Source organism: Giraffa tippelskirchi, chromosome 11, assembly GCF_054371585.1.
Source record: "Giraffa tippelskirchi isolate mGirTip1 chromosome 11, T2T-mGirTip1v1.2.pri, whole genome shotgun sequence".
NCBI classification, from domain to species: domain Eukaryota; kingdom Metazoa; phylum Chordata; class Mammalia; order Artiodactyla; family Giraffidae; genus Giraffa; species Giraffa tippelskirchi.
The window spans coordinates 146266078-146293866 of NC_137285.1; the positions used below are offsets into that span (position 1 = coordinate 146266078).

A 27789-nucleotide genomic window follows, 5' to 3' on the forward strand; every position below is an offset into this window, starting at 1 on the left:
TAAAAGGCTAGGCACTTTTCAAGATTACACTCCACCTTGCCACTTAACATGCACAGGTGGCAGTAAGCCTTTCCTCTTGCAATATTCATAAAGGAACCAAAACTTTATAGGGAAAAATACCCATCTCAGGAAACTTGGAAAGACTGTGAGAGTTAAAATATTGCCTTATGAGGGAAACAGAGCAAGCCTGGGTCACAAGTTAAAACTTCACAAAGGAAAAAAAAAAACATAACCAGGCACCTCTATTTCATAATGAACAGAACTAACGTTTCCAATCTCCTCTTCCTTGTCCACTCCCAGCTCAATGATACCACTATACTTGTCAAGCTCCACCTCCTGCCAACTGGACCTACTTCTTTATAGAGTAGGATGGTGATGGGAAATAGCATTTGGAGTAGAAATAAACAGCAGATAATAATCCATAATTGTTTTTAATCTTGAGGATGAGTCACCCTTGATTTATTTCCAAATTTCTTCTGCCATCAGCTGTTCATTTCTTTACTTTGAAAATCACCAGATTAACACTTGCCAGAGGCAGGTAGGAAAAGATCCAAGAGAACAGTTCAGAGCAATCACATGGTGAGTGGCTGAGAATCCGGGAACAGAACAAACCCCAGGAAAGTCTCTTTTTTGTCCCAGCAAAGGCGCCAATGTGCTAACCTAATTCACACTTTCATTATTCCAATTGGGTTATTTTTACATCAGTATAATTTTAGAATAAGACTTGGTGGGGGATTGTTTATTTCCTGAGAAATTCTGCCCATCACTTTGCACACAAGACATTCAAGTAGCTCTAACTTCAAAATTAATTTCAAACCAAGAAATTATATCCCTTTTACCTCTCTTTTTTTCTTAATATGTTCATGCCTTTATTCCCTAAACTTTCCTTCTGAACAAGGAATTTCAAAGCAGAATGGCCAAATGGACATTCTAACATCCTGATCATAAGAAATGTGATCCATTTAGATAGGACTGTCTAAACCTGGGTGAATCTCTTTTGCCCGTCAACCTATCAGGGTCTTTAGATCCTCTGTAAAAGTGTAAGCTTTCTGTTTTATCTATATTTGACTTGTCTTTTTTAAGCTGATTAAATTCCTAAACCCATTTAGCCTTTAGCGCCTACTCAGGGTTGGAAGTAGGAGATTGGAGTCCAGATGTTCTCCCTGGGAGCTAGGTCCAAGTCAGCTCAATTACTGCAGACAGATTAAGATGGAGGTTTCAGACTGTCCCTCACATCCTCTTAAAAACGCACACTGCAAACTCAGATTAGTAGCCATTTACTTATGTCAGAAGACCATTCCCCAGCTGAAATTCACTCTTTACACTTGTCTCAGATTATGTCTACATAGGTAGGAAATTAGAAAAGCTAAAATACCATCAAAATAATTCAGGACAAATATTGCTTTCTTTTGAAATCTCTAGATAACTGCAACAAACAAAGCATTCTGTCTGGCTAGATGCTGTTTTCCTCTTTGATTCTGTAAGCATGATGTAAATGTCTACAACCAAGGAACTTTCAAATGAGTGAATAGTGCTAATCTGGTGTTCAGTGCATAGCAGGGAACTGTTGGTCTTGGGGGTTTCTGTTTAGTTAATAAAATTGCAAACGAATCAAGATATTCTGGTGTTGACCCAACCCTTCTAAAACACACAGATTATATATCAGTTTGTGACAAGTGTCCACACACTCAGTCATGCTAGAAGATGGGACTGTGGAGGGAGTACTGAGAGGGGACGTTTGTCACAGCTCCTGGGAAGCCTCTCTCCTCCCCACCTTCCACATTAGCTGAAGTGAGTGAGCATCAGCTCTTGACGGATGCGATCAGCCTCCAGGTCCAAGGACTCCATGTGCTCATACTCCTCCTCAGGGGGCTGTTCCACCGGGCCGGTCACTGGAGAGGACCACACATCCATCCCGTGCTCCAGGGAGATGTTGTGGAGGACGCAGCAGGCCAGGATGATGTGGCTGGACTTCTCCGGGGAGTACTGCAGTGCCCCCTTGGATCCATCCAGGCAGCGGAATCGGGAGCAGAGCGTTCGGAAGGTCTTCTCAATCACACTGTGAGTTGCGGAATGGGCCATATTATAGCGATACTCAGCTGGAGTTTCAGGAATGTGAAGTGGGGTCATGAGCCAGGTGCGGAGAAAGAAGGAACTGTCACCTGTGGGGAAGGCCCAGAGAAATCACAGATGTTTACAACTGGAATACAAAGAAAAGCCAGGTGCATATACAGAGAATGGACAAGAATATGTAACTGTTTCTGGAGCCAAAGCAAAGCAGGTAAACAGAGAGCGAAATGCTGTGGTATAGAGAAGGCATGCACATGTCATGAGCAGGAAGACAGGCGTCTTGGCTTGGGAATACCCTCGGTTAAAACCAACAGGGAAAAAAGCTGACATGGCTGAAGAAAGCTAAGTCTGACAGAATGTGGGACGGAGGTGAAAGCACTGGGACAAATGAAATTCTTGAATATTCCTTTTTTCTTCTTTTGGCCGTGATACGTGGCTTATGAGATCCTAGTTCCCCGACCAGGGATTGAACCTGGGCCCCCAGCAGAAGAAGCACGGAGTCCTAACCACTGGACTTCCAGGCAATTTCAGGATTTTCTAAATTCAGAGATATTGTCCTTTAATAAAAAGTTAGTAGAAACTATCACGGAGAAGGCACTGGCACCCACTTCAGTACTCTTGCCTGGAAAATCCCATGGATGGAGGACCTGGTGGGCTCCCGCCTATGGGGTTGTGAAGAGTTGGACACGACTGAACGATTTCACTTTCACTTTTCACTTTCATGCATTGGAGAAGGAAACGGCAGCCCACTCCAGTGTTCTTGCCTGGAGAATCCCAGGGACGGAGGAGCCTGGTGGGCTCCCGTCTATGGGGTTGCACAGAGTCAGACACGACTGAAGCGACTTAACAGCAGCAGCAGAAACTATCACATAGCAAGCCAATCTTTAAAATCTCGAGGGACTTCCCTGGTGGTCCAGTGACTAAGACTCTGCACTCCCAATGCAGGGGGCCCGGGTTCAATCCTTGGTCAGGGAACTAGATCCCACACGCCGCAACTAAGAGTTTGTATGCCACAACTAAAGATCCCCTGAGCTGCAACTAAGACCCAGAACAGCCAAAGAAATAAATAAATATTTAAAAATAAAATCTCTAAAGAGCAAGAGTGCAAGAGAGAAATAGGAAGTTCTGCCAGAAGACCTCAAAACATTTGTGAGGAAAAAAATCTCTAACTTTACCATTAAAATGTCAGGTCTGAAGGCACTACCAGGGGATTTCAGAGGATTTTATAGACAGTAATCATTCATTCTTCCAGTGCTAAGAAGAATAAAAGTGCCAGCAGAGATCAGAATTCAGGTGTTCTGCCAACCTAGAAATTACACTCATTAGAACCACACCTTGGTAACAGAGGAACTGGTAGAATTTCACATTAACAAGGAAAGCATAAATATAATGATGCAAATAGTAACAGTCAGGGATAGGGAGGTAAAATCAGGAGTCAACTAAAATAATATACACAAGACATTTCCTTTAAGTGACTTCTGTATCAATGATCCTGGGAAGCACTAAAAACAAAACTGGTCTGCAGTGTCCCATTACAGTAGCACAGTGTTTCTACAATGTTTAATTGTCTTGAGTCACTAAATCTGGAAGATGGAATGTCTCGGATAGAAGAACCAACCCTTAGAAATTTGAGACAAATAGACCTAGGGAATACCAGCTTGCATACTTGCTGTGTTCCTCACCCACCATCAATTTCAGTAAATAGTTATGGACTGTTCAGAGAGTGCTAGGCACTATTCCAAATATACAGAATTCCTTTCTTTTAGGAGCTTACATTTCTAAGATCTGGGTTAACTTTAAATGCAGTTTTTTTGGCTAAAAACATTACTGAGATATTGACATATGACACTGTATTAGTTTTAGGTAGACTGGATTAACTTTAATTTTTATTTATTTATTTATGGTTGCACTGGGTCCTCATTGCCGTGCGCCGGCTTTCTCTAGATGTGGTGAGCAGAGGCTACTCTCTAGTTGTGGCATATGAGCTTCTCATTGCAGTGGCTTCTCTTGTTGCAAAGCCCCGGCTCTAGGCACTAGGGCTTCAGTAGCTGTGGTTCCCGGGCTCTAGAGCATAGGCTCAATAGCTGTGTCACGTGGGTTTAGTTGCTCTGTGGCATGTGGAATTTCCCCGGATTAGGGATCAAACCCATATTTCCTGCGTTGGCAGCTGGATTCTTTACCTCTGAGCCACCAGGGAAGCCCCTGGATTAACTTTAAGTATCTGAGATATCAAATATTTTCAAATTGTATATTTAGCTGACTTTTTTCCTCCTAAGGACAACCTTCTTTAATTGAACTTGTCCCTACTAAATACTGTATATAAGAAACTGATGTTGTAAGTAATAATGAAAATAATATCTATGACACTGAATACCTACTATGTAGTAGGCATCATATTGGGCACTTTAAATATTATCTCTTTTCCAATCCCAGCTCTGCCAGGCAGATATTATTGAACTCATTTTATAAATGAGAAAATAAAAATATACATCGCCCATCCTATGATCTGTCAGGTATAGGAAGAGGAAGGAGCTAGTCAACTAAATGCTAATAATGTCAGACTCAGAGTCACTAAAACAATGGTATAATGCTGCAAGAGACAATTAAAAAAAATTTAAGATGCATGTCAAGAGAATTCCCTGGTAGTCCAGTAGTTAGGACTCTGTGTTTCCAAGGCTGGGGGATGTGGGTTTGACCCCTGGCCAGGGCACTAAGATCCCACATGCCTCATGGCCAACAAGTAAATAAAGAAATAAAAAATAAATGTGAAAACAGAGATGCTAAATATTTGTTAACTGTCACTCTAAAAAACAGTATGAGCTTTAATTGGGTAAACATACAAGACCAGTTAGTTAGTGGTGACCTTTTATAAAATGCGCCATCATCATTAACTGGTTATAATCCAGAAAGACACTCAGGAGGGGACTAGGATCCGAGACATTCTGGCAGAGCTCACCCGAAGCTGCTTAACAGGACTAGGCCAAGAGCTGAAGGAATAGCTCGGGCTGAATTGTGTGTAGGAGCAGGTACGTTTAGAGAAGAGGAATTAGCTGATGCCCTCTGAAGGGGCAGACAAGAATGAGGACGGGAAGGGATGACACCCAAGTTGAAAATATGCTCAACAAACAAACAAAACCCAAGGGGGAATCACAGCTAGTTCTAGGTTTAGCAAATCCAGAACCACTCTACAAATTGATGGTGTTCTTAAGATACAATCAGCCATCTTCTCTCTCTCTTTTTTTCCAACATCTTGTCATTCCTCGGAACCCTGCCAGTTTTCCCTGCACGTCCAGGCCAGTGATTTCCAAACATCTATTCATGACAAATAATTTGGGGCACCTGTTAAAAATGATGATCAGATTCTTTTCTTGAAGAATCTCATTCCTGCAGTTTGAAGTGGGTACCTTTATTTTAAACAAATTTCCCAGATGGGGGACTTCCCTGGTGGTCCAGTGGTTAAGAATTCACCTTGCAATGCAGAGGATAAGGGTTTGACCCCTGGTCGGGGAACTAAGATCCCACATGCTGAGGGGCAGCCTGTGCACTGTTACGACTCAGCCGGTACTCTGGAGCCCACGCTCCACCACTAGAGAAGAGCCCATGTGCCCTGTGCCTCAACTAAGACTTGATGCAGTCAAAAGTAAATAAATACCTTTTAAAAATTCCCCAGATAACTCTTTTTGATCTGGAAAATTTGTGAAACACTACACTAGTTCACATGTTTTCAAACTAGTTTGCCTGTTACAGCTCGTGGAGGCTTTTCAAAGGGTCTGTGCTAGAACTGAGGCTACTAAAGGAATTAATTTCCATATCATCAATTTCTGTGGTTATACTTTCTTGGCATCATAGTGTCTAGCATGTGGCCTGGTACCAAAACAGGCCTTAATAAACATTTGTTAAGTGTGGTTGCAATGTTTCCATCTCTCCCACTTCCACCCTTTCTGTCAAGAAGGAAATCAGAAAAATACATAAAAATTTGTCCAAGTTTTTACTTATTTTCAACTATGTCCTGTAAACAACTGAAAAACTACTTTAAAGCCATAATTTCAACTGAATCTGGGGCCCCCAATTGTGAAGGAAAAGAAAATCAGTAATTGCTACATGACCTTGAAGTCCTAGCAAAAAGACCATTTGCCAAATAGAGTAACTCCTCATATGATTCATTCTAAAAAAGTAAACACAAATGGCACAGGTGTTCTGTGCCTTAATTTCCTCTTCTGTGAAAATGCTGACATTAGCATATAACTCCTTACAAGTTTTTATAAGGATTAAGTGAGATAATCCCAGGCAAAATACTTACAAGATTGCCTGACTACTTGGAAGTGCTCAGTCATTTCTCACTGGCTTTAGAGTTAGGATACCCAAGTGATGTCATAAGAAATCAGCTTGGAACCCAAGCACTTCCCCAGCTGTGGAAGAAGAAGCTGGATGAGACATGTGCATAGTCTTTCCTTTACTTCTTGGTATGAGTTGTATAAAAATAGAATTTAAAAATTCAGAGTAGGCAAAAGGCGGGACTAAGACAAACATCCAGTAGGGTAATGAGAAGGTGATGTACTGACAACAGTGTGTAGAAGCCACAACTGAAGAAAATCAGTTAAGCTCCCAGATGTCACCCATGGTGCCCTGGCAGCTCTAAACCAGTCAGTATGACAGCAGTCTCTTTTCACCTGGAAGCGGGGAAGGGTTCTTTCTCTTTTTTTTGACCACCTTGTCACGCATATGGGATCTTATTTCTCCAACCAGGGATCAAACTTGAATCCCATGCATTGGAAGCACAGAATCTTAACCACTGGACTTCTGGGAAAGTCCCAAGGGGAGGTTTTTCTTTAACTGTCAGTAAGCACATTAAAGAAAAAAAAAATTCCTGAGCATCTATTACATGTGAAACACTGTGTAATGAGCATGTGCAGTGCAGACTGGCCTTAATAAACCAGGTCAAGATTCATGATCTTGAAAGAGAGGTCTTCTGATGCTTAATGTGCTCCTACATCTCTCACATATGTTGTATACAAGATAACCCCTATCTTGTTGCTCACAAAAAAGCAGTGCTTTAAAAATAAAACAAAAAAGAAAGCTGCCAGGCTTGAGGGTTTCATCACTGCTAACTAATTGTATTCCTCTCAGCTCTACAGTCACATTGGTTTGCACTGCTTCATATTGAATGGGTTCTTGTTCTACTCAGATCATTAAGCCTGGCTTTCCGAGGGCACTTAGGCAGGCAAATCTATGAAGTGAGTTTCCATAAGAACTGTGAAAATTCACTGTCTACTATCATTTTCATATAGACATCATGGTGACAGTCACCGATGGCAAAAAGAATACATTTGCACAATACTTCAGAGTGAACTTCCATATATATTCCCTAATCCTAACAATAGATATTACTGCCCTTAGCATTACTTTCACTATTTTACAGATGATAAAAATGAAGGCTCTGGAACTTCCCTGGTGGTCCAGGGGTTAAGACTCCATGCTCCCAATGCACGGGACCCAGGTTCGATCCCTGGTCAGGCAACTAGATCCCACATGCCTCAACAAAGATTCCATGTACTGTGACTAAGACTGGTGCAGCCAAATAAATCCTAAAAAGTTAAGGCTCAATTGTATGAAGGTACTATATTTAACCAGATCTGCACTGATAAGTACTTTGGCTTTATTTAAGGGGAATTTTTGTTGTTGTTGTTGCTACTGTTGTTTGTGACTACAAAATACTGTTGTGATGCAAGTTCCTGTAATTTTGTTTTACATATTTCTGAACCTGTACCTTCAAGATAAATTCTTAGAAGAACTGAGTCAAATCATATGTTTTTAAATGTTAGTAAGTGTCTTTTGGGACTTCCCTGGTGGTCCAGGGGTTAAGAATCCACCTTCCAATGCTGGGAACTCGGGCTCGATCCCTGGTCCAGAAACTAAGATCTCACGTGCTGAGGGGCAACTGAGCCCACAGGCAGCAACTACGGAGAAGGCCCTGCGCCCAGAGAAGCCCTCCCGCTGTAAGGAAGAGCCCATGCGCCCCAACTAAGACCCCACACAGCCAAACAGAGATAAATACTTTTTAATGTTAATAAGTGTCTTTTAAATGTTGATTTAAAAAAATCCAGGCTCAGAGAGTTCTCATCTGAGGTAGTGTTGAAAAGAGAACAGGACTGAGATTCAGGTCTATAGACCTCCATATTTCATTCTACTGTCCCAAGTATCTTTTCACTGTCTACAGAATGAAGCATTTACACCTCAGACTCACCAAGAAGCCAGCTCTCTTTGTGCATCCCAGCTTCAAACTGACTGCTGAGAGAAGACTGCTGTAGCACAACACAGTCTTGGAGGCTTCCTGGCCAGCTTGTCTCCACAGCCATCAGTGCCCCTCTGATGTCACACACCATCAGGCAGTTTAAAGAATGAAGACCTTTACGGTTCACGTAGGAAAGGTCTTCAGCATTTGGTGCCTTGATTGCTACATGCACACAGTCAACTACCCCTATGACCCCTGGTATCCCTGCCAACCCGTAGAATTCATCCTTCAGAGCCTGCACAGAGGCGTCATCAGCTGGAAAGTGGATGAACTGCGAAGCTCTTTCCACAAGCGCTTCGGTGACGTTGGCAACACATCGACTCATAGATGCCTGACTGATTCCAATAGCGTCTCCCATCCGAGTCTGGAAGGAACCTGAGGTATAGAAGCCCAGTGCTGCAAGAATCTGTGTCTCTGGGCTAATAGCCCTGGATCTCTGAGTAGGTCTAGAAAGGCTCGCCCCCAAGAGCTCCACCAAGTAATAAATGAACTGTCGTGGAAACCCGTACACGGACATCAAGTACTCATCCGTCACATCATCCAGCTTAAAGCGGTCCAATGTCCGGTGACCTCGGCCGTATAGCAAGAGATCACAGTCAAGTACTGTTATTGGTATAGCCATGGTACATACAAATGTTGTCTCTTTCCCTCCGCTACTTTTCCTGAGCTCTTCCCAGTGAAGATGCTGATGAAAGAAAGTATTTAAGGAAGTGTCGGAATTCAACGGCTAATCGTCATTTAAGTGGCTGCGGTATATTTATAATCTTCTCTCTGTAAAAGTTAAACGAAAAAAAAAAAAAGCAAGACATTAGAAACCCACCAAAGACTTTAAAGTAATTCAAAGGCCACAACAGATTCTTTTCTCAAATTTCCGTTTTGTTCAAGCAAAAGATGCTATAACTGTAACTCTGGGTTTTTCTCCACTAACTCATGACCACAGGATGGGCTTGCTTTGGCTTGGAGGAGAATGGGAGTTGAGTATTGGTGGCTTATTTAGCGCCTGCCTGGTACTTGAACTGCTTCCCTCCTAGCTCAGTTGGTACAGAATCTGTCTGCAACGCAGGAGACCCAGGTTAAATTCCTCTGGAGAAGGAACTGGCAACCCACTCCAGTATTCTTGCCTGGAGAATCCTATGGACAGAGAAGCCTGGCAGGCTACAGTCCATGGGGTCACACGAGTCGGACACGATTTAGCGACTAAACCACCACAACTTGAACTGGGAAGAGCAAAATGTTAACGGAGGTGATGGCATTATTATTCACAAAATGAGAGGTCTCCTCCTAAGTAGACAGGCCACGAAGCAGCTGACAGAAGTCATAACTACTCAGGACAGATGTTAGTTACGGCGGGATTCACGACCCAAACCCCTCTGGCTCCACAGGATAAGTAAGGGGTAAAGCGACGCGGGGCGGGGGGGCTTCAAACCCGTCTAACAAGGGAAGAAGGGGCAAAAAAAACCCCCCAAAACCCGCCCACGACCCAGGCTGGTCGAGGGAGATTATGTGCTCTTAACAAAAGGCTTCCCCCTCACCCCAAGAAACTCAAATCGTGAGGCTGAAGGCTAAGAAGCAGAGAAGACCAGGCAGGCGGGAAGGAAGGCGCAGAAGAGGAGGCTGGGAGAGCTAGGGGCTGACAGGCGATTCCACCTCAAAGGCTTTGAAAAGCTGACTTAGAAGTGGATACGGAAGTGTGATGGTCCCGACCCAAGTCAGCCGAGGCCGCTCACCCACCTCTCCGCGGCTGCCAGGTTACCCGTCACACTCCCCACCCACCCAGCCGGGCCCGGCCCGCCTCCGGAACCGGCGGCCGAAGACAAGCCGCCACGGCACTCAGTATAGGCCCCGCCCCTCCGCGTCAGCGCCCGCCCCAAGCCGCGTCCTCACTGCTGCCGTCGCCGCGGTCTGAGATTCGTTAGCACACATTCCACACACGGCCCAAACCTTCGCGCTCTTCCAACCCTCCGCTCCCCTCGCCGCTGTTTACGCCTTTCTTTTGTGAGACGCTTGAAGAGATTGGGGAGTCAGACTTGTATGGTAAGGAAACCAGTTTTTTACGGGCACATCAAAGAGGAAGAAGATTAAGTAGGGCATCCACTTTATAGCGAAAGTGCGGCTGATGTTAGGTAGCTGTACTTCCCCCGTAGCCCTCTCCCTCCCCTGGCCGTCACCGAAGCGGATGAAAACAAACACTAACGATGGCGGCACCGGGAAGCGACCGGTGGTTGGGCTTAAGGCAGGAGTGATCGCTTGAGCTGTGAGGGAAGCCTTGAAGAGCGCCTTGTAGACGTGAGTGCGGCGACTCGCGCAGTCTTGGGAACGAAACTCCCGGGGCCTGCGAGCCACGAGACTCCTGAGGTGTGAGGTATTATCTGCGACCCGTGCTGTCACTGCAGCTCCGGAGCGCGGAGCCCTCGGCCAGGAGGCGCAGCTGGCCGGCCCCAGGCCCCGGCCTCCGTAATGAGAGCCCCGAGCCACTCTCTGTGTCGCAGCTTCACAGGTACTAACTTGAGGAGGGAATACCCCCCCGGGTCTCTCAGCGCCCACGGGTGGGAGGCTGTGGATCTGCGGCCTGGCGGGTACCTCCTGGCGAAGCCGAAGCCTGCTAGCTGTAGGTCAGTCCCCTGAGCTTGCTTTGGGAAGTCGGGTCAGTGTAGGCCCCATTGGCCCATGATCATTCCCAGTCCTTACCAAGATCCCCAGAGCTTTTGACTACTTTCTCAGTTCTTTGGGTTAAATCGTAAGGCTTTCCTGGAGGGAAGTTGTGGGGCCATACCTCTGTGGTTGGGTACCAGTATGAAAAAGATAGGTTTTCAGTCAATCAAGATTTGTTGAGTGCCAAATATGTACTCCGCGTGTAGGTGAGGGAGACTGTTGACTAGTGAAAAAAGGGACCCCAGCAAGGTTCACGACTCTCTTACTGGCAGTGGAACGACCTGTGGAAACCTGCGATCCATTCTCATTAAATAAATCTCTGGGTAAGTGGCCAAGCACCTTCTTGGAATTCATCAACTAACTTATCTCAGTTTTCACTTTCCCAGTCAGTTATTTACCAAGTTTTCCTGATCAATTCGGGTAGCGTTTTACTTCTTCCTCTTCTGGCCGTCCCACAGCCAGAGAGAAAGGGGTGGAAGGTGGGGCGGTGGGATGGGGGGGGAGATACGAATGAACGAATACGTGAAGAACAAAAGTACCTATTTTTTCATTATAATTAGTTTAATAAGTTTAAAAGTCATCTCCTAAGGGGGTAGAATTTATTGAACACCTTCAGGGGGAGACGTGCAATAATATAATAAGCAATAGAGCCTTTTTTTACATTAAATTAACTCCAGGTCATTGTGTGTTGTTTTATGTGTTAGTCCTTTTCAAAAAATGTGTGAATATTGTGGCTCCAACTAAATTATTAGTTTTTCTTTGTTTCTTTTAACTCCATTTTTCAGCTGAGCAGAAGTCTTGTTAAATGCTTGTGGAATGGAATCCTGAGTTAGCGTTTTTAATACCTAGTCGACGATGAATAAGTGCTGAAGCAAGTGTCATATATGCTGATCTGTATGGTAGAATGCGTGTGGTTAATTCTCTTGCTGTTTTCAAATTGTACCCCTTTGGGTCTAAAGTTAAGACTGCTATGGCAACTTTTGAGATTTACATTTCATGAAAGTTGCAATTACTGTACTTACACCTAACAGTTCCTATTGTATGTTTGTGTTTTTTCCCTTGGGTTGTTATTAAGATCTGCAAAAACTGCAGGTCTGCAGCTGTTAAAGAATCCAAATCCTATATTTTTTATTTAAAGCCTAGGAATCAGCTGGACACAGTTCAGTCTTACTATGTACACATCCTGGGATTGTACTCTATGGAGGTAGAGGGCAATAATCTCTTTTTTTCCGTTGTCTTACCTGCTTGCATCTACCCAACTGCCTTAGCTTATGACCTCCATGACCCAGAACAGGCTCCATAGTCTAAATGCAAAAAGAAGCCTAAGACATTAATACTGAGCTTCCAAAGACCTGTTTATACATGAGTGAGTTTTCAAAGATAATTTTGACTAATCAGAAAATGCAACCACTATATAACTTATTGCTCTCACTTGATAAGGTTCATTACTGATGTTCTGCAGTTACATTTTGTTCCAGTTGTAGTGGAAGTTATTTATTTTGAAATTTTTATCTGGAGGGAATTTATTTAATCTTAGTAATACCTGGAAATCCCTAAAACTTTATTTTTAAATATTTATTTTACTTTTTAAACACTTTTTACTTTATTATAAAAGAGATGAAAATGACATTATAACACTATGGTTGAAGCACTGCTTAGATCACAGAGAATGAAGAGTACACCTAAAAAATTCCTCACTGTTATGACCCTTTATTATTCAACTTCAGTGTTTTTCTTTTTTAATGGAAAAAAAGGTACAGAAACTCACTGATAAGAAATACAAGCTATTCAGGTAATACTTGAATTACCATATTGTTTAAGACTCTTTTGACTTCTTTGGTGAGAATCTTAAAATATGTATACTAAAAGTTTATTCTTGGAAAAAGCTTACCTAGACTTTAGGTGTGGATGATTTAGAAGTAATTTCCAATTTGGGGTGATGAGTTGAATAAGGTGAATTTCCATACGGCACCATCTTTTCTTGCATGGATTTAATATAGAAGAGGGTTCATGGGGTTTTGATCTTTGCCTCCTCTTTGTTAAATCATAGACAACAATAAAAACAGCAAGTAGTCACTGATGGTATAAAGGCAGTGTAGCCAGGGAGAATACAAAGAAGGCTAGATAGTCCTCTGTGACCAAGGGGAATAGAGAAACTTTTCTTGGGAATTCTCTAGCGGTCCAGTGGTTAGGACTCTGAACTTCCCCTGCAGGAGCCACAGGTTCTGTCCCTAGTGGGGGAACTAAGATCCCTCATGCGCTGACACAGCCAAAAGAAATTAATAAATAAGAGAAAGGATAAGATTGTACATCACCATTACATAGAAAAACAACTAAATTAACATGGAATAGTTAATCTGTCAATAGTATCTTAGTAAAAGTAAAGGTAAATAAAGAGTTTATAAGCAACCTAGATGTCTACCAACAAATGAATGGATAAAGTAGTTGTGGTACATGTATACAATGGAATATTACTCAGCCATGAAAAGGAATTAATCTGAGTTAGTTCTACTGAGGTGAATGAACCTGAAGCCTGTTATACAGAGTGAAATAAGTCAGAAAAACAAATATCATGTATTAATGTATATATATGGAATGTAGAAAAATGGTACTGATGAACCTGTTTGCAAGGCAGAAAGAGAGGCTCAGACATCGAGGACAAACTTATGAATACAGCGAGAGGAGGACCTGGTTGAAGTGAGAGAGTAATGTTGAAATATATACATTACCATGTGTGAAATAGATAGATAATGGAAAGTTGCTGTATAACACAGAGAGCTTAGCCTGGTGCTCTGCGACAACCTAGAGGGGTGGAATGGGGTGGGAGGTGGGAGGGGGAGGTTCAAGAGGGAGGGGATATGTGTATACCTATGGCTGATTCATGTTGTTTCATGGCAGAAACCAATACAACATTGTAAAGCAATTATCCTCCAATTAAAAAATAAATTATCCTCCAATTATAAATAACATTTAAAAATATTATGTAACTAAAAAAAGGAATTTATAGAAATGATAACCCAATATTCTTGTTTTGGAAAATACTACTTTCACTTTTGATTCATACAAATATAAAATAAAGAAAGTTAAAAATCATATTATACCTTTCAGGCTTAAGGTTTGTCCCCACCCTCACATTCCTTCTGTATTGCCCACAGCTATTAGGTCATTAGAAGGTATTATATTGAGAAATACTTGTAGAGGTTTAGAAGTCTTATTTTAAGTATAAGCTTAAGGGGTTTTTTACCCTTTAATCTATTTCTGTTGGACTTCTCAAGAAATCAGATATTGGCCTTATTTGTTCTTTAGACTGGTTTTTAAATTCTTCATAATTAATCAGACACAGCTTTTATCTTTATTCCCACCTCCCTCCCATTTTCTGTTGGTTTATTTTACTCTGGTTTCTTAAATTGAATACTTATTTGAGGCTTTTTTTTTTTAGTTATAAATGCATTTAAGGCTATAAATTTTCTTCTGACTTCTTTGTCTTATTTGTTATCAAATAGTCTTCATTTTGTTAATTTCTAGATCATTTGTAACTGGTTTTTATTTCAATATTTATTATAAAAAGCTTTCTAATGTATACATAGTTAAATTTTTATTATGTTTCTAGTTTGCTTGGAAAGAAAATTTTTTAGATAGTCAAGAACATGATCAATTTATGGTGTCCCTTAAACTGAGATCCCTCATGCCACACCGCACAGCCTAAAACAATTTTTTTTAATAAAATAAAAACAAAACCTCTATGTTAAAAATTAGAAAACATAGAAATTATTTTTTCAGTGATCAATGTTAACTTTTCCCAGTTTTAAGGGCTAGAGATATTATCTAGGATCATTTTTGTATGGTGTCTTGCCAAATTATTCAGCTGTTGCTTTGAAATTATTTGCTTCTTCCTTTCTTTATTGACTGCCTCACCTTAATCCAGTGTTATCACCAACTCTCATCTGGATTACTGGAGGTAATTATTGTAGTCAGATTAATGTCCTTAAATTGTTACCTGTAGAAGAATTTCCAGTGACTCCCTCCTGATGTACTGTTAGTCTCTTTTGCCCACTTTTATGTCTCCCTACTAATCTGGACTGATTGTACTTACCTAATTTATTTTACTTTACCTCTTTACATGAAAATTCTCAGCTATATAGTTCCTAATTTGCTTCTCCCCCTTTCTTTTTCCTCTCCCATCTGGGATTCCAGTTACACATATGTTAGACCTTTCCCTGTGTCCTCAGTGTTTCAGATAACCTCACGTATCATTTTGTACCTACTGTCATGATATAACTGAACACCTTAAATAGTGCCCTTTCACACTCAAAAGTATCCCCAAAGTTTGTGGTTACTCGGTATCTCTTGTACACTTTTCCATATCTCCCATCCTTTTGTCTCTCTATGCTTTGTTCTGGATATTTTCTTTCAGTCTATATTTCCTTTCAACATTTCTATCTTCTGCTGATCTGATCTGCTGTTAGACTCAACCATTGAGTTCTTAAATTAGTGTTTTATTTTTTAGTTCTAGAATTTCTGTTTGGTTCTTTTTATAGATTTTTGTTCTCTGTCCAAATTCTCAATTTTGTCCTTTATTTAATTGAACATATTGCATAGTAATCTTGAGGTCTGTGTTGATAGCTGTTAATGTTTCTAATGTCTTTGGGATTTTGGTCATTTGTGTTTGTCTCTATGAGTGCCTAATTTACTTTAACACATGCCAGAATTGTATATGAAAAGTTATAGAGATAATTTGTGGGCTAGGATAACATAATTTTCTTTCAGCAAGAAATTGCCTTTGTTTTGTCAGAGGCTAAGGGCAGACCTTATTTGACACTGTTGAAGCTGAGTGATGTTTAAATTTTTTCACATACAAGTGAACTGAAGCTATGTGCAACTATTATCAACGATGTTCACAAATATAATATTAATAGTAAATGAAATAAATCAGACACAACCATTTATATGAAATTTTAAAACAGGTAAGGTCAATCTGGGTGACTGAGTAAGAACAGTGGCTTCTGTTGGGAGGTAAATGCCTAAAAGGAGACACTCGGGGGTCTCGGGTGCTGATGTTGTGCTGTACCTTATCTGTGTGCCAGCTGCGCTGGTGGGATTGGCTTGTGGAAATTTATCAGGTTGCAGTCCAATGATATGTACATTTCTCTGGGTGTGTATTTTCAATTAAAAAGCTTACTTTAGTGAAAAAATTTTCATAATAAAACTTAAAAAAATTACCTTGAAGTCATACAAATTACAACTACATTGGTTTTCTGAGAGAACTACTACTATCCACTGTTTTTGGAAATTAAAAAAAAAGTTAACAAATACAGCAACAGCCTTTTTATCTGGGTTATTTATGATGGGTTAAAAGGGAAAAGAGTAATGAGGAAATACAAGAGAATCATATGTTAACACAAAAACTTGCCCATGAGTGTTCTTAGCAGTATTATTCACAATAGCCAAAAGGGGGAAGGCAACTTAAACGTCCATCACTTGATGAGTCAGTTAACACGATGTAATCTGTCCATTCAGTGGAATATTATTCATCCATAAAAAGGAATGATGTACTGACACATGCTCCAATATAGAGTGAATGTTGAAAACATGCTAAGTGAAGGAAGCAAGTCACATTTCCTTTATGAGAAAATTCCAGAATAAGCAAGTCCATAGGCATAAAGTATACTAGTGGTTGCCAAGGAGAATGAGAAGGGGAATGACAGATAACAGATGTGGGATTCTTTTCAGTGTGATAAAAATGTGGGGATGGTTGCACATCCTTGTGAATATACTAAAAAACACTGAACTGTAAACTATAAAACAGTGAATTTTATGGTGTGTGAGTTATAACTCTGTTAAGAAAAGCTATATAAAGTGACTCTTCAAAAAATTTTGACCCACCACCTTTCTCAGCATTCTAAATCAGCATGTTTAACAAGTTCACAAATAAGCATATTTTCTCCTAGGGTGCCGAATCTCCTACCTCAGATGTGTAGGCTCTTACACTGTCTTATTCTTTTGAGTTCTTGGTGTTTTATTTCCATGTGCAATCCATAAGTTTTTAAATTCTGAAATCATCTAGCTAAAAGTTGGAAGGAAGTGTTATAAGTGGCCTGGCTGTCAATGATCCAAATCTGTGAAAGCTTCTCTCAAGGGCTCCTTCAAACTTTCTTCTGCCTGTTTCTAGGGGTTCGGTGGTTCTAGACAAGTTTTTAAGTTAGTTTCTTGGCTTTTTGTTTCCTTACTATTCATGTAGGTGATGTAAATTTTGGATCTTATATCTTTGTACCTTACTGACTTATGCTTTTGAAGTCTTAGAGTGACTTCCCCACCTCCCAACCTTGCCATGATAGATGGCAAACCTGTTTATTGCTTCTCTAGGGTTCTTCTGGTCTCTGATCAAGGAGCACTTGACTCTGGGGTTTTATGCAGGTTTCTACCTGCTTATAAGCTTGAGATATGATCCCCACCCCCTGCAGTCTTGTTCTCACGTGTTCATTACAAGAACCTGAGCTTACTCCCCATAGGCCTCAGCTCCCTGTCATCAGTTTTCCCTTGTATTTGTGTCTTTAACTCACCTTTTCTCTGGAACCTGGAATTTTTCAATCTTTCTAGTTTAGCTGTATATCAAGACCTTTTTTATTTTCATACTTTTTCTGCATTTTTATGTGCCTGTAGTGGCAGGTGGTGGGGTGACTGATAATATCAGTTCAGTCCATTCTGTTGTCAGACCTCCTCCTCAGAGATTTTAAGCTCATGCTGTCATGGTGCAGTGCATTAAACTCTTTGTCTCATTTACTGTCAAGGCAAGGATATCCTGTGATGGGATCTTAGAAGTACAGCTAGAGCAATCATTCAGATGTTTGAAAAATTGTATTTGCAATAGGTCTACAAGGAGATAGAAAACTTTTATGCTGGGTGAAAATTAGTTAAAATCTTCACCCTACTATAGCCCATTTGATGAGAATGAATTTTGTTTCTGAATTGAAAATTTTTTTGAAAAGTGAAACAAATACAGAAAAATTGTGAAAATACAACAGTGAGCTTTCATATGCTCCTCAGCTTGGTTCACATATGGTTCTCTCCTGGCCACACTGCTTTACTTTTCTCTGTCAGTGTCACATAGTATATAACAGAGTAATACACAGTTTCTTTTTTTTCCTGGACTCTTGAGAAAAGTTACTTGTATCTCTTTAGAATAAGAACATGACCAAAGTGTCATTGTATCAAATTCAAGAAATTTAATATTGATGCAATGCCCTTAGTAGTGTATAGTCAGTATTCAAATGTTGCCAAATAGTTTTCATACTGTCCATTATAGCAAGTTAAAAAAAAAAGTCCGGGATCAAGCATTGCATTTAGTTGTCATACCTATTCTATTGCCTTTATTCTATAACTCTTCAGACTTTTTCTCACGTTAAGATTGACATTTTTGAAGAGTAAAAGCCCCTTATTTTGTAAAAGTTCCTGTCTTGCAATATAAACTCATCTGATTGGTTCCTTGTGGTTGGATTTGGGTTATACAATTGACTAGAAAAGCTCCATAAGTGTCATGTCGTTCTCACTACATCCCATCAAGAGACTGTAATGCCAGTTTTTCAGTTGTTGGTATGTTTCTCTGATTGCTTTATTAAGATTGTGTTCACTGATGACTCTGTAATTAATAATCATCCACAGGAAGACTGTTAATATACCATTGGCCAACAAACGCATTTTCATGCCATGAATTTATCATCCACTGGTGATTTGCTTAAACCAGTTAGTCCTGCAATGGTTGCAAAATGGGTGATTTTTCTAGTAATTTTTATTTCTTATACATTTACTAATCGGCAGTTTACAGGGAAGAAGTATTTTTTTGCCCCCATTTATTATATAATTGCCTTTGAAACCAATGTTGGAGAAAATATGAAAATTCTTGCTGTATAATAATGACTATGGCAACACAAGATTATCTCGGCTCTTCAACTGTTGAAGAAGCAAATGTAAAATTGTCAGTTTTAATTTCAGTGTTCCCCAGACTTACATACTGCATGATAAACATGAGTTTAAAAACACTTGATGGTACAGAGTGTTATTTAAATACTTATTAATCTTGAAAATGTTTGGGCTAAGTGTTTGTCAGCAAAAAAATTTTTTTTTAGTTAAAGGCAGAGTATCCTGTTGTTTCTGTAATAGTTTTGAAGTTACTATTTTGTAGAGTATTGTGGATAGAAATAGGCATTACAGAAATGTGAAAGCAATATTGATAATATGCCAGGAGATGTTACTCAAAACAATGGAATTTGCTTAATAACATTCATCCTTAAATCAAGGAAACTTTAACTCTTTAATATTAGGGTAGTTCAATATATAAATTTGTTAAAAAAAAAAAAAAAAGCTAAAGTTGTCTAAGAGAATTAGAAGATAAGCTACAGAGGCTTCCCTGGTGGTCCAGTGGTTAAGAATCCACCTGCCAATGCAGGGAACACGGATTCGATCCCTGGTCTGGGAAGATCCCACATGTCGTGAATCAGCTAAGCCCCTGAGCCTGCTCTCTAGAGCCCACGTGCTACAACTAATGAAGCCCTCATGCCCAGAGCTCGTTCTCTGCAGTAAGGGAAGCCATCACAATGAGAAGCCTGAACACCGAAATGAAGAGTAGCCCCTGCTCAATGCAACTAGAAAAAGCCCATGTGCAAAAACTAAGACCCAGGACAGTCAAAAAATCAAATAAATCTTTTTAAAAAAGGAGAAACTACAGACTGGGAGAAAATATTTGCAAAGGACATATCTTTTAAGATAACAATGAGTTGCCATCTCACACCTATTAGAATGGCCAAAATCCAAAACCACTGACAGCACCAAATGCTGGAGAGATCATGGAGCAACAGGAATTCTCTCTCATTGCTGGTTGGAATGCAAGATGGTTTAGCCACTTTGGAAGACCATTGATGGTTTCTTACAAAATAGACATACTCTTACCATATTATCCAACAGTTGCATGCTCATTCCTTACTGAAAGGAGTTGAAAACTTGTTTTCAGCAGGAGATTGGGGGCTTCTTTGGAGAAATTCTTCTTTGGAGAAATTCCCTCAGAGGGAAAGTATATTGTAACAATTTTTCTGTTTGTAGGTCCCTCAACTAGAGTCATGAGTCTTGACTGTATGAGGACTCCCCACTCCTACCTATCACGTTGTGATTCCTTCTTTCTATCTTTAGTTGTGGAAGATCTTTTCTGGTAGGTTCTGGTCTTCTTCCTCAATAATTATTCTGTAAATAACTGTAATTTTGGTGCTTGTGAGAGGAGGTGAGCTCAGAGTCTTCCTACTGCAGTACCTTGGGACCTCCCAAAGGCCAGTTTTCTGACATTAGGGAGGAAGGGCACTTACAGGGTTTAGAGTGGGCTCTAACTGCTTCTTCTGGGACTTTCAATCCTGTTTTCAGCCCCATTTGCCACCCTACTTTAGGAGCTATCTGGTGACTAATTGCTTAGCCTTTCTCAGGTTATTTGGTTCAGATGAGCTTTCTTTCCTTAGGGTTTCTCCTGCTGCAGGCTTGGATATCAGCTGTGCTTGGCTTATTCGGTTATCTGTTCTATTTTCCTGGACTTTGATGCTGTTATCTCTTGTCTGTGTGTATGCTTTTTAAGTTCCTCACTCTTTGTTTTTTAGAAGTGAGTAGAACAAAATAGAAACATTGAAATCTTTATCCTTAACCAGTCTGTTTGCCTCTCCCCTGTATTTTGTTGACATCTTTCATTGTTATTTCCTCTTCTGGCTTTATTTATAGCTTTTGTATTTCTGTACTTTCAATTCAGGATTGATAAAATAGTGAGATGAATGGTTTCTATCTGTTTATTTAAAAGATTTATTATTTATAAAACATTTATTTAAAATGCTAAAGTTAGCATTTCAGTGTGAACTTAAGTAAAAGATTTGGAAAACCTGTCTACCCAGATAAGTGTGCTTTTCCCTTAGCTGATTATATCATATGCACTAAAGCCATGTTGTAGAATCTCTGTCTAGTATTTGGATGTTGGTGCTTATCTATATCCATTGCATAACAATGGGAAACTTTATTTATTTAATGGCATCTTTGTGTGTGCATTAAAATACAAGTCACCTAAAATTTACCATCTTAACCATTAGTGAGTGTGCAGTTCAGCAGTGTTAAATATGTCCATACAGTTGTTCATCCTTCTCTACTGTACATCCTTATAACATTTCATCTTGTGAAGCAAAGTTGACCTATTACACAGTAACTCCCCCCAGCTGTTTTCCCCCCAGCCCCTGGACACCACCATTATACTTTCTGTCTCTGCAGTTTTGACTTTTAAGTACTTCATATAAGTGGAATCCTACAATATTTGTCTTTTTGTGACTGACTTATTTCACTTAGCATGGTGTCCTCAAGATTCATCCGTGTTGTAGCATGGTCAAATTTTCCTTCCTTTTTATGGCTGATTAATATTTCATTGTATGTATATACCACATTTTGCTTATCCATTATATTTTTAGATAATTGTTTGAAAACATTAGTATAGTACAAGTCTGCACATGTTCTAAACACTATGGGAAGCTGACAGAGTTATTGTTTGTAACAAACTTCTGTTAATGAAATGAAAATGATATATAGAGAGTGTTGCTAAATTGAAATTGTTAATCAAGGTCCAGTAAATAGTTTTTGTTATTTGTTGAATGTCTTAAACCTTAATTACATGAGGTATTTGCAAGTCTGGGAAAATAGGTGTTGATGAAGCTTGAAGCAACAACAGTATTTGTACGAGCTTTATGATTCATAAGTATACTTTTGACCTAATTAACCCATTTCAGGAAAGGTAGCACTTGATAAATTTAATCAAAAATATGTGGGTGGGAACCACATAGAACTTCTTGTAAATATCCAGAATTATACATAGTAATTGGGTTATGTTCCTAAGGTGAAAAAAATTTAACAAAGAAGGTATTAAGTAACTCTGATGAATTTACTTTTTCAGCATATTAACAAGAAAGGGAAAAGAAATTTGAATGTTTACAGAAGAGTTTGCTACATAATTGAGAGACTAGACTGTCAAGAGGCAAAATACCCTTGACTTAAACTGAGTGGTAACCTGAAAGCCTTCCCCTTCATGGATCACAGTTTTGTCATGGCATGGGAACTTGTGTAACTCAGTGAAGCTATGAGCCATGCTATGCAAAGCCAGCACTCAAGACAGACGAGTCACAGTGAAGGCGTCTGACAAAACGTGGTCCGCTGGAGGAGGAAATGGCAACCCACTCCAGTATCCGTGCCTCGAGAGCCCCGTGAACATTGTGAAAAGGCACAAAGATATGGCACTGGAAGATGAGCCCCCTAGGTCGGAAGGTGTCCAGTACGCTACTGGGGAAGAGTGGAGGGCAATTACTTAAAGCTCTAGGAAGAATGAAGTGGCTGGGCCAAAGCAGAAACGTCGCTCGATCGTGGATGTGTCTGGTAGTGAAAGTAAAGTCTGATGCTATGAAGAACAATATCGCATAGGAACCTGGAATGTTAGGTCCATGAATCAAGGTACATTGGACATAGTCAAGCAGGAGATGGCAAGATTGAACATCAACATCTTAGGAATCAGTGAACTAAAATGGATGACAATGGGTAAATTTAATTTAGATGACCATTATATCTAATATTGTGGGCAAGAATCCCTTAGAAGAAATGGAGTAGCCTTCACAGTCAACAAAAGAGTCCAAAATACAGTAATTGGGTACACTCTGAAAAACTACAGAATGATCTTAGTTCGTTTCCAAAGCAAACGATTCAATATCAGAGTAATCCAGGTCTGTGCCCCAACCACTGATGCCAAAGAAGCTGAAATTGACTGGTTCTATGAAGACTTACAAGACCCTCTAGAACTAACACCAAAAAAAGATGTCCTTTTCATCATAGGGAATTGGAATGCAGAAGTAGGAAGTCAGGAGATACCTGGAGTAACTAGCAAGTTTGGCCTTGGAGTACAAAATGAAGCAGGGTGAAGGCTAACCGGGTTTTGTCAACCACCATGAGAACATGGTGGCCAAAGGAAACACCTTTTCAACAAATGAAGAGATGATTCTACACTTGGACATCACCAGATGGTCAATACCAAAATCAAACTGATTATGTTCTTTACCGATGAAGAGGGAGAAGCTCTATACAGTCAAGAAAAGCAAGACTGGGAGCTCTATTTGGCTCAGATCATGAGCTCCTTATTGCAGAATTCAGGCTTAAATCGAAGAAAGTAGGGAAAACCATTAGGCCATTCAGGTATGATCAAATCAAATCTCTTATGATTATACAGTGGAGGTGATGAATAGATTCAAAGGATTAGATCTGGTAGACAGAGTACCTAAGAACTGTGGACAGAGTTTCATAATATTGTACAGGAGACAGTGACCAAAACCATCCCAAAGAAAAAGAAATGCAAGGAGGCAAAGTGGTTGTCCAAGGAGGGTTTACAGATATTAGGTTGGTACAAAAGTAAATACAGTTTCAGACCATGAATTTTAAATCATAACTAGGCTCAAACACATATTTATTGATCAAAATAGGAACCATTACAATCAGCGCATTTTTGCCAATGAGAATAAGTTTGTTCGTTTCTATAGCATAAAAATCTGCACGTTAGGATTCAGCGAACTCTCGGAAAGCATTTTCTACCTCCTGCTGGTTATGGAAGTATTTTCCTTGCAAAAAGTTATTGAGATACTTGAAGAACTGGTAATCAGTTGGTACAAGGTCAAGTGAATTTGGCGGATGAGGTAAAGCTTCATAGCCCAATTCGTTCAACTTTTGAAGTCTTGGTTGTGCACATGCAGTCGGGTGTTGTCTTGCAGAAGAATAGAGCCCATTCTGTTGACCGATACTGGATGCAAGTGTTGCAGTTTTTGGTGCATCTCATTGATTTGCTGAGCATACATCTCAGATGTAATGGTTTTGCTGGGATTCAGAAAGCTGTAGTGGATCAGACGGACAGCAGACCACCGAACAGTGACCGTGACTTTTTTTGGTGCAAGTTTGGCCTTGGAATGTACTTTGGAGCTTCTCAGTCCATCTACTGATCTGATCATTGCTGGTTGCCGAATAAAATCCACTTTTTGTTACACGTCAGAATCTGATTAAGAAATGGTTTGTTGTTGCATAGAATAAGAGAAGATGACACTTGAAAACAATTTTTTTTTGATTTTCAGTCAACTCATGAGGCATCACTTATCGAACTTTTTCACCTTTCCAGTTTGCTTCAAACGCCAAATGACTATAGAATGGTCAGTGTTGAGTTCTTCAGCCACTTCTCGTGTAGTTGTCAGAGGATCAGCTTCAGTGATTGCCACTACACTGCTCATCTTCAAGGCTCTCATCTCCTTTGCAAAACTTCTTGAACCACCACTGCACTGTATGTCCCTTAGCAGTTCCTGGGCCAAATGCGTTGTTGATGTTGTGAGTTGTCTCTGTTGTTTTACGACCCATTTTGAACTCGAATAAAAAAATCACTCAAATCTGCTTTTTGTCTATAACATCATTTCTATATTCTAAAATAAATATAAACAGCAAGTAATGTCATTAGCAAAAACACATAAAGCAAGAAATGTGTGTTATAATGATGTATAACATAGCCACCTTTATTTAAAAATGTATTCCAGTATCAAATGGCAAAGTTCAACAATGCAAAACCGAAATTACTTTTCTACCAACCTAATAGGAAAGAAGAAGCAGAAGGCAAGGGAGAAAGGAAAAGATATAACCAACTGAATGCTGAGTTCCAGAGAATTACTAAAGAGAGATAAGATGGCCTTCTTCAATGAACAATGCAAAGAAATAGAGGAAAACAATAGAATGGAAAATACTAGAGATCTCTTCAAGAAAATTGAAGATATCAAGGGAAGATTTCCTGCAAGGATAGTCATGATAAAGGACAGAAATGGTATGGACCCAAGAGAAGCAGAAAAGGCTAAGAAGAGGTGGCAAGAATACACAGAAGAACTATACAAAAAGAGTCTTAATGACCTGGTAACCATGATGGTGTGGTCACTCACCTAGAGCTGGACATCCTGGAGTGTGAAGTCAAGTGGGCCTTAGGAAGGATTACTACAAACAAAGCTAGGGAGGTAATGGAATTCCAGCTGAGCTACTTAAAATCATAAAAGATGATGCTGTTAAAGTGCTGCCTTCAGTATGTTAGCAAATTTGGAAAATTCACCAGTGGCCACGGGACTGGAAAAGGTCAGTTTTCGTTCCAGTCCCAAAGACGGGCAATGCCAAAAAATGTTCAGACTACTATACAGTTGCACTCATTTCACATGCTTGCAAGGTTATGCTCAAAATCCTTCAAGCTATTTTTCAGTTCACTTCCTTTGTATCTGGCTCTTTGCAGCCCCATGAACTGCAGCACACCAGGCTTCCCCGTCCATCACCAACTCCCAGAGCTTGCTCAAACACATGTGCATCAAGTTGATGATGCCATCCAACCATCTCATCTTCTGTTGTCCCCTTCTCCTCCTGCCTTCAGTCTTTCCCAGCATCAGGGTCTTTTTCCAATGAGTCAGTTCTTTGCATCAGATTGCCAAAGTATTGGAATTTCAGTTTCATCATCAGTCCTTCCAATGAATATGCAGGGTTGATTTCCTTTAGGATTGACTGGTTGCTCTCCTTGCAGTCAAGGGACTCTCAAGAGTCTTCTCCAACATCACAGTTCAAAAGCATCAATTCTTCGGCACTCAGCTTTGTTTATGGTGCAACTCTTACATCCATACATGATTACTGGAAAAACCATAGCTTTGACTAAGACAGACCTTTGTCAGCAAAGTAATGTTTCTGGTTTTTAATATGCTGTCTAGGTTGGTCATAGCTTTTCTTCCAAGGAGTAAACGTCTTTTAATTTTATGGCTGCAGTCACTATCTACAGTGATTTTGGAGCCCAAGAAGATAAACTCTGTCACTGTTTCCATTGTTTCCCCATCTATTTGCCATGAAGTGATGAGACCAGATGCCATGATCTTTGTTTTTTGAATGTTGAGTTTTAAGCCAGGTTTTTCACTCTCCTCTTTCACTTTCATCAAGGGGCTCTTCAGTTCCTCTTTGCTTTCTGCCGTAAGGGTGGTGTCACCTGCATGTCTGAGGTTATTGATATTTCTCCTGGCAGTCTTGATTCCATTTTGTAATTCCTCCAGCCCAGCATTCCACACAATGTACTATGCATATAAGTTAAATAAGCAGGGTGACAATATACAGCCTTGATGTACTGCTTTCCCAATTTTGAACCAGTCTGTTGTTCCATGTCCATTTCTAACTGTTGCTTCTTGATGTGCATATAGATTTCTCAGGTTTCGACAATAGGTGAACTGAGAACTTTCAGGTGTATAAGTTGGGTTCAGAAAAGGCAGAGGAACCAGAGATCAAATTGCCAGTACTCATTTATTCATTGGATCATGGAGAAAGCAAGGGAATTCCAGAAAAACACCAGAAAATTCTTTAAAAGATGGGACTACCAGACCACCTTACCTGTCTCCTGAGAAATCTGTATGCAGGTCAAGAAGCAACAGTTAGAACTGAACATGCAACAATGGACTGGTTCAAACTTGGGAAAGAAGTATGACAAGGCTGTATATTGACACCCTTCTTGCTTAACTTACATACAGTATACATTGTGTGAAATGCCGGTCTGGATGAATCACAAGCTGAAATCAAGATTGCTAGGAGAAATATCAGCAACCTTAGATATGCACACGATGCCACTCTAATGGCAGAAAGTGAAGAGGAACTGGGAGCTTCTTGGTAAGGGTGAAAAAGGGAAGTGAAAAGGCTGGCTTCAAACTCAACATTAAAAAAGTAAGGTCATGGCATCCAGTCCCATCACTTCATGGCAAATAGAAAGGGAAAAAGTGGAAACACTGACAGATTTTCTTTTCTTGGGCTCCACAATAACTGTGGACAGTGACTGCAGTCATGAAATTAAAAGACACTCATTCCTTGGAAGGAAAACTATGACAAACCTAGGTACAGTATTAAAAAGCAGAGATATCACTTTACTGACAAAGGACCATATAGTCAGAGTTATGGTTTTTCCGTTAGTCATGTATGGATGTGAGAGTTGGACCATAAAGAAGGTTGAGTGCCAAAGAACTGATGCTTTCAAATTGTGGTTATGGAGAAGACTCTAGAGAGTCCCTTGGGCTACAAGAAGATCAAACCAGTCAATCCTAAAGGAAATCAACCCTGAGTATTCATTGCAAGGACTGATGCTGAAGCTCCAATACCTTAGCCACGTGATTTGAAGAGTCAACTCATTGGACAAAGACCCTGATGCTGGGAGGGATTGAAAGCAAAAGGAGAAGGGGCAGCAGAGAATGAGATGGTTGGATGGCATCTCTGACTCAATGGACATGAGTTTGAGCTAACTCCGGGAGATAGTGAAGGACAGGGAAGCCATTTGCGCTGCAGCCCATGGGATTGTAAAGAGTTGGACATGACTTAGTGACTGAACAACAACAACAAACCTAAAAGCCTTCCTTTGGCTTAGTCCTGTAGAAGCTGATATATTTTCTTAGGCATCCTAGATGGCACTAGCGGTAAAGAACCCGCCTGCCAATACAGGAGACTAGGAGAGACAGGTTTGACCCCTGGGTCGGAAACATCCCCTGGAGAAGGGCATGGCAACCCACTCCAGTATTCTTTCCTAGAGAATCCCATGGAAAGAGGACCCTGGCGAGCTATGGTCCATAGAGTCACAAAGAGTCAGACAAGACTGAAGTGACTTAGCAGCATATTTTTCTTAAAACCTATTCCTTCAGGGGTCTTAATGTAGA

At 40.3% G+C, this 27789-nt stretch overlaps 2 protein-coding genes across 44 annotated transcripts in view; one reads left to right on the forward strand and one right to left on the reverse strand.

Moving 5' to 3' along the window:
• Window positions 1–425: 425 nt before the first annotated feature.
• HARBI1 (harbinger transposase derived 1) lies at window positions 426–10656 on the reverse strand. 2 transcript variants are annotated; one of them, XM_081538532.1, is made up of 3 exons: window positions 10557–10656; window positions 8315–9133; window positions 426–2162 (listed from the first exon to the last, which is right to left on the reverse strand). In XM_081538532.1, the coding sequence occupies exons 2-3, from the start codon at window positions 8982–8984 to the stop codon at window positions 1783–1785; spliced, it is 1050 nt and encodes a 349-aa protein (XP_081394658.1). In that variant the 5' UTR covers window positions 8985–9133; window positions 10557–10656; the 3' UTR covers window positions 426–1782. The 2 variants fall into 2 exon arrangements, with proteins under 2 accessions (XP_081394658.1, XP_081394657.1); XM_081538531.1 differs by lacking the exon at window positions 10557–10656 and adding an exon at window positions 10094–10194.
• The window catches only part of ATG13 (autophagy related 13), a 48781-nt gene continuing 31258 nt past the window's right edge, over window positions 10267–27789 (forward strand). For 14 of the 42 annotated variants that reach the window (XM_081538482.1, XM_081538493.1, XM_081538505.1 and 11 more), the window contains exons 1-2: window positions 10529–10859; window positions 11221–11337. The gene's annotated coding sequence lies outside the window, so the exon portion shown is untranslated. Of the gene's footprint in view, window positions 10397–10528; window positions 10860–11220; window positions 11338–27789 lie in introns of those variants that run through there. The other 28 variants (XM_081538489.1, XM_081538500.1, XM_081538506.1 and 25 more) reach the window with 3 other exon arrangements.

What these genes read in the sequence shown, in the direction of transcription:
- HARBI1 (XM_081538532.1), bottom strand. Translation starts at nt 8,984, where the DNA reads ATGGCTATACCAATAACAGTACTTGACTGTGATCTCTTGCTATACGGC. An exon ending in CAAAGAGAGCTGGCTTCTTG is followed by an intron (nt 2,163 to 8,314) that starts GTGAGTCTGAGG and finishes CCTTCCCCACAG; the next exon opens with GTGACAGTTCCTTCTTTCTC.